The sequence below is a fragment of the Taurulus bubalis genome (assembly GCF_910589615.1).
Source record: "Taurulus bubalis genome assembly, chromosome: 15".
In the NCBI taxonomy this organism is placed as follows: Eukaryota; Metazoa; Chordata; class Actinopteri; order Perciformes; family Cottidae; genus Taurulus; species Taurulus bubalis.
The window spans coordinates 20,391,726-20,399,025 of NC_136603.1; the positions used below are offsets into that span (position 1 = coordinate 20,391,726).

The 7,300-nt window shown below is 46.1% G+C and overlaps 1 protein-coding gene across 1 annotated transcript; it reads left to right on the forward strand.

The window, feature by feature from the left end:
• Window positions 1–333: 333 nt before the first annotated feature.
• gdf3 (growth differentiation factor 3) lies at window positions 334–2,114 on the forward strand (the record flags this gene model as incomplete). The annotated part of the gene is made up of 2 exons (XM_079231335.1): window positions 334–622; window positions 1,279–2,114. 2 exons carry the CDS (start codon window positions 334–336, stop codon window positions 2,112–2,114), a joined length of 1,125 nt encoding a protein of 374 aa, XP_079087461.1.
• Between the last annotated feature and the right edge of the window lie 5,186 nt (window positions 2,115–7,300).

The window sequence follows — 7,300 nt, forward strand, 5'->3', positions numbered from 1 at the left end:
AAGCATATTAATTATTTAAAACTCAGTGTAAATGAACGTCATGAACACATGAATATAACACATTTACATGACTTTTCCATAACTTTTGGGATTTTATTTTTTTCAAGGACTTTTCCAGGCCTGGAAATAACCATTTTAAAATGCCATGACCGTAAGAAGAGCCCTGTCTGACCTGAGAGCAGTCTGCCCCTCCCCCTTCTCACCTGCATGTCTGCCCGCTCCTCATTAACATAATCAGCATCAGCCGCTGCACAGCGGGAGGATGAAACAAACGCCCCGCCCCCTCTGAGTGTACAGGTGAGGAGCCAACAGAGCCGACGACCACAGACAACCATGAGGCCGCACGGGACTCCTCTGGCGGCGTGTCTCCTCCTCCTCCTCGGCTCGTGCGCGCTCTCTCACGAGGAGGAGCCGCGCAGCCCGGAGCAGCTCCTCCTCGGCTCCCTGGGGCTCTCCGGGCGGCCCCGGCCCGCCGGCAGCCCGCAGCAGCGGCGCCACGTCCCCTCCGCGCTCTGGAGGATGTTCCGCAGGTCAGAGGGCGAGCAGGCCCGGGAGAGCGACCCCTGCACGGTGTCCGAGTACGGGGTCCGCGGCAACATCATCCGCTACGTGCAAGACCAAGGTAGGTGGTCACGTGTGGTCACCGCTCAATTTGCTTTGTTTTTAAATACACGTTTTGCATTATTGTTATTTTAAGATACTTCATCTTTAACGAATGGATGTAGGCATCTTCATTGAGATGGATACAGGCAGGTTTGCCAATCCACTGTAGAAATTTAAATACATCTGTTAAACCACTCTTGCTAAAGGTAACACAAAGGTGAATTGAGCCAATGACACTCTTATGCAAGTATTGTATTTGTATCTGTGGTGACTTTCCCTAAAAGAAGAGAGGAAAAAAAAAACCTAAGCACAATTCCTTTTTGTTCTCAAAATCAACCAGGATTGTCACTTATGTTGACGATGCTTGTGGAGTATTGGTTGTAATGCTCATACTTGTGTATTCATTTAATGAGCTGGTTGCACAGTGATAAGATTCATAGTGTAAAAGGGGCAACCGGCCCTACAGTGGCCAAAATACTGTGTGAGAGAATACGCACTATTGGTTATTGATCAAAGTGTTTTTATTTTAATTTGACAAAAGACTTGTTATTTTAAGGTGTTTGCAATAAATCATAATGTCTTGGTTGTAGCCTACTGCTTAATTCTTCATGACTCCAGTTCCTCTTGGAGTAAAAAGCCACCTCTCCTCCCCGCTGCTCTGTGTTGTTGTTGCAGGCCGGCTGGTCTCTGGCTGGAGCAGCAGCTGTCAGGCCTGTCTGGAGAAGCAGCTTTACTTCAACATGTCCGTCCTGCAGCCTGTGGAGCTGCTGTCTCTGGCTCAGCTGGAGATCAAGTTCCACTGGAAGCTCCTGCAGGGGCCCCGGGCCCTCAGCGTGTCCCTGTACAAAGTGATCCGGGCCACGCTGAGGGGCGCCGACCCGCAGGCCGGCCGCAGACTCCTGCTGTCCCAGTCGGTCCAGCTGCAGCCCGACACCACCTCCGTCGCCTTGGACCTGACGGCGCTGGCGGAGGGCTGGCGCAAACCGGGGCGCAACTACGGCCTCCTCCTGGAGCTGCTGCCTCTGGACGCGGAGCCGGAGGAGCTGCTCCCCTTCCACCCCGGGAACTCCCTCCCGCTGGAGCCGGCCTCCGCCCTGCCGCTGGTCCGGGCCTCGCTGGTGGCCGTGTCCCTCAACCCCCACCAGTGTCGCTCCAGGCGGCGGCGGAGCGCCGTCCACACGCCCGTGACGCTCAGCAACGTATGCAAGGCCCGCCGCCTCTACATCGACTTCAAGGACGTGGGCTGGCAGGACTGGATCATCGCTCCGCCGGGCTACTTGGCCAACTACTGCCACGGCGAGTGCCCGTTCCCGCTCAGCGAGAGCCTGAACGGCACCAACCACGCCATCCTGCAGACGCTGGTGCACTCGCTGGACCCGCACGGCACGCCGCAGCCCTGCTGCGTGCCCGTCCGCCTCTCCCCGATCTCCATGCTGTACTACGACAACAACGACAACGTGGTGCTGCGGCATTACCAGGACATGGTGGTGGACGAGTGCGGCTGCCGGTGAGGGTCGGGCGTTGCTGCCGTTAATGTGACTTAATACTGTTTGGATTTAAGTGTGCAATGTTCTTTTACAGTCAATGTTTTTAAAGAATTTAACATTTTGTATTAGTTTGTTCTCCCAAAGATGTAGACGCATATTTTTATACGACTGCTGATGTTAATAAAAATTGTAATAAAGCCACACTGGAGGACATTTTTAAATGTTAAAGAGCAGTTCAGTTAAAGGGATCTGCTCCCTGACCAGGTGTTCCCCTCCTCTGGGGCCCTCTAAGGCTTGGTGGAACATAATACAGAGTTTTCTTTCAACAAGTTCAATTTGGTCTCAAAGATTGCCTTATACTTTCAGTAATCTTCCCCCATCAAAATGTAGAAACTGAAGTGTTGGTAATCCAGAACCACGAGATGTAGGAACTCGTCTCTCCTCCTCCCCAAAGTCCTGCTGCGCTGCATGTTTAGTGCAACGATGCTGCTTCAGGAAGTAGTTACTTCAAAATAATAAAAGTACCGTTTTGATAACCGAATCCTCCATACGGTGAACATGCCGCCTTTATGTTCTGGAACATCACGGCCTCTGCTTGTTGGAGAGTCGGCCTGAGCCTCTACGTGTCGCTGCCCGTCTCCCTGTGGAGACCGGCTCCTCTTTTATCAACTAAAGCAGAAATTAACTCTTATCTCACCTCCCCGCCTGATAACACCCCCGCCGAGCCAGACGGACCACTGGGGTTGCCGTGACGACGGCCGGTCCCCCCGGCAACCGGGAGAGGCTGACAGGTTGTAGTAATTAGTGGGAGGAGGGAGAGTTTGGGGTGTGAACGAGGAGAGGACCAGAGAGGGTTTTGGCTCCCAGTGTTCCCAATGTGTGACGGTAAAGTTAAAACCCGTAAAGGTTCACAGACGTGTGTGTGTGTGTGAGAAATGGGTCAAGCTCTTAAAACATTCATATAATCAACAGCTTTCTAACCACAATATTTGGACACATAAGGACCTACTTCACATTTAAATATTGTCATTTAAGTGACTCACGGTATTATTTCCATTGCATTTTAATACAAAAAGGAATGTCAGTTTTTGTTTTTTGCGCTGTCCACAGACTGGAATCAAACTAAATGTATGAAACATCACTTTAAGTGCGCGTGATAATAAATGTGTGAACCTGAAGTTCCCTACCAACCCAGTAGGAAGTTTGTTGTGGGAAGCCAGAAACATCTCATTTTTTATTTTTTTTTTCATTTTTCAATTGCATTTATTTTGTAAAGTCCAAAATTACAAATTTCCTTAAATCTTTGACGGGTGCAAAAACAGTTTTTCAGTCTGAGGATATTCAGACAAAATGTGAGAAATGTGTTTTGTGAACATTGAAGCATGAAAACATGTTCTAGGAGAAACACAAAGCACGAACATGAAAATGAGCATCATGTCCCCTTTAAAAGACTTTTGATCTGAAAGCAGTTAAGTATTTTATTTATATATGTGCATCCCTTCCTGTTTATTCCTCTGCCAGTTTTTTTTTTTTTTTTAAACATGCTGTTTTCTTGTCTCCTGATGTGCAACACAACCGAGCAGAGAGAGAGAGGAGCAGCGCGGAGATGGACAGGAAGAGGAAGAAGCCTCAGGCTGTTCAACAGCACTTTGCTGTCAAAGACAAAGTCATTTCCACTTCACCCTCTGGGGCCCACAATACACACTCAAGCAGCAGCCTCAGAAGTGTTTCCTTACTGTCTCGAAAACAAACTCTCTATCTCCTCCTCTTCCTCCCAAATGAATCTTCACTCGGTTACAGACGAGGCCACAGAGTCAAACTATATTTCAGCTTTACATCAGTGGAGAAGCCTGAGCTCCTTTAGCGCTCGCTGGGTCTGGGACCGAGGGTTCGAGTCTGTTTAGCCCGCCTGCAGCAGCGGGACTCCACGGTCCACCTTTTGATCCGGACTGAAATATCTCAACTGTTGGATGAGATTTGGGACAGTGAATCATGTTCCCCAGAGGGTGAACCCGAGTGATCTCCTGACCGTTCCTCATGCGCCACCATGAGGTCCACGTTTATGGTTTTAAGGGAAAAGTCTTGTGATCTAACACGCACGCTACTGACTTGTTAGCTGCCGCTGACAGCGCTAACTGTAGGTTGTTAAGGGAATTAGCTGAGCCAGTACGACTAACTCAATTTAGTGTTTCTCTCGGTAAGATGCTCGTACTCTTAATGGCCCGTCGACCACAAACGGTACAAATGGATACACGCACGCTCACTTTGTCGAAATCCCTGCTTTCATTGACTGGCGTCGTGACCAGAGTTCGGATGTTATCGGCTAATGGCTTCCTCTCTCCATTCCTTCCTTCCTTCCTCTGCAGTTTCGCTCTCCCACGTGTGCACCGTCAATGAGAAATGAATAATCAATACCAGTCGAGATGGAGCCGGCATGACTCAGCCATCCGGACTGGATGTGGCTTCTTCTTCTTCTTCTGTCTCTCTGTCCAAACATGTCTTCAAGGGAAGGTACTTCTTAATACCAGAGAAACTATTATATTTTACACACCAGTGTTCTTCTACTTGTGTGGCTTTCTTTTCTAAGAAACTCTATGCTGGTGGATGTGACATTTGATATAGCAATTATGCAAAAAAAGATTATTCTAAGAGCTGTATTTTTACTTAAAAGATTTAGCAAGTAAAATAAGTGCTGAATGAGCTCAGAGTTTATTTTGAAGTACCAAACGGTAGAAAGAAGCAGTTAGATTCAGCTCCAACATCATACTGCCTCTGGGTTACCACATTGTTTAACACTGAAATAATGAGTGCAATTACAGTCTGAAGAATCTAAATACTGTTCCCCTCTCAACCAGCAGGGGGCAGTGTGGCTTCAGCTCCGAGTCCAGAGGACTGGCTGCTGTCGCTCTCTTTGTATCCTTTTGGTTTGATGTGTGTGTGTGTGCATGTGTGTTTTTATTTTATTTATTATTTTCAGAATTGTATCAAGCTGTCAATAAAACATTTCAAACAAAGTCAAACCTCATATGTGTTGTAATGACCAATGGGGTCGGACCAATCAGAACACAATTTGACTGGCAGGTCTTGAATTGTACATTTTTACACCTCGAAACATCACAATTAATGTGTAATGGTCTTTAATAGCAAAGATGTGTTTATACGTAAAACAATTTTCAAATAAAAACAGCTTATATGCACAAAAAAGCAGATTTTACATTTCAAACTCTGAAGTCATATAAATTATGCCTGAACTTTGTGTGGAGAAATATAAATATACAGATTGGACCTGGATTTAAAAAAAAAAATCCATACAAAAATGCTCTCTGAACTTTTCTATATAATCACTAATGAACATATCACAACTTGCTGGCGAACACAATGGAGCATTTAGCTTCTAAAAATATGTAAATGTTTCCTTCATAAATTGGTGGAGACCAAAAACAGCTCAAAGGAGAGAGGGAATATAATCTTAAATACAACTCCAAATAAATGCAAATTTAATACAAAGTTCGGAGAACCCAAAACTTAAAAGACAGCGAGTCACTGTTCAGGGAATCAGACTTAATGGATGAGCCGTTACGCCAAAGTACTCTAGATAGATAAAAAAAAAAAATGAATTGATTACCTAATGACTGAGTGAGAACATCAACGGTTTTCCAATCCCCAAACCCCGATGTAGAAATATGTCAGTGCCGGCGTAGCGAGCTTACAGCTTCCATTAGATGTTGCTGCACCTTTAATACGAGTAGATCATCACATGAGTGGCAAAGATGACAGCGAGGCACTTATTCTCTTTCTAACACACACAGACTCATCGTTCCATTGACCTCCATGGTGAGTACAGTAATGCCCCATTTGATAGCACAAGCACTCTGACTAATGTTCTGTCACCACACACACACACACACTCTCTCTTTCACACACACACTCACACTAACACACACAGACACACACACACACTTTTCTTGGCTCCCATACTTGTAATCCCTTTACAGTGTGTGTCACACCAACATGCGTTTTGGCACGCACACTCTGTCACCTAATCAATGATAATGGAATCTCTGTGTATCCTGCCCGGTAACACAAGCCTCTGTGTCATTAACATGCTAACCTAAACTTTCGGTCACACACACGTACACATGTTTGCATGTAGGAACACGTACGGACAATCAACAGCCGGCTGAGCCAGATGCAGCCGGATCTAAATCAGGTTTTGATGAGAATTGTTTTTTAATGTTTTGTGCTCCAAAAGAAAATCTATATTTTGATATAAACATGGAATCAAAAGACTGTGAGTAGTGGAAAAAAAGGTGTGACTTTAATTGAATAACACATCATCCCTCTCATCGACCTTTTCCTGTTGCAGCATCAGGACGTTGTTTTCATCAAAATAAAAGAAGACGCTCACAACGTTGTTGAAGGGAGTTTAGCGTTCAGCAGCCGAGGAGCCAGACGTGTTCACCAGGAGAGCAGAGCAGGCTTCTTTTTTTGCACCCGATGAACAGAAGTTACCATATTTGGGATGCAGAGGAGTGACTTAGCGACGCCGTACATGGGTCTGGTAGCGGTGGCAACCTGTCAATCACAGTAGCCCCGCCCATCACCCCAACAACATCATGCTGTATTGAAGAAGACTTGACACTAGAGATTGAGACCATGAACTCATGTTTACAATGTTTACTGAGGGAATACATCAAGAGAGAAGTAGAGTAAGTTTCTCATATACTTCTATACAACCAGAGGAGTCGCCCCCTGCTGGTCAGTGGAGGAATACAAGTTTGAACTTGATCTGAAAGGGACCTGGCGGCTGTGTGATCAATAAGTGAACGCGTATCCAGACTGGATGCTACCTGACCTAATCAGACTGAAGATTGAGACGAGGCCTCCTGCTTCATCAGAGAGAGGAGGTTCACCTGGCCTCTAAAAGCTCATCCTCCCTCTGGCACTCAGCTCCTGCATGGTCTCCGTTGGTGCTTTGTGCTGCTTAGATCATCCACACACACCAACATTACTCAATTCACAGATGTTTAGCTTGTTCATGCTCTGCATATGCAAATGAGTGCAGCACATACATTTCTTCAGAAAGTGAAAATATAGACTTTTAAATCTCAAGAAGGCTTCTTAGACACATTTGAGAGAGGATAAGAACGTAGAATCCTTTTTGTTATTGCACTCTCTTTAATAGTTCTCTCCATTCCTCAGTAAAAGTT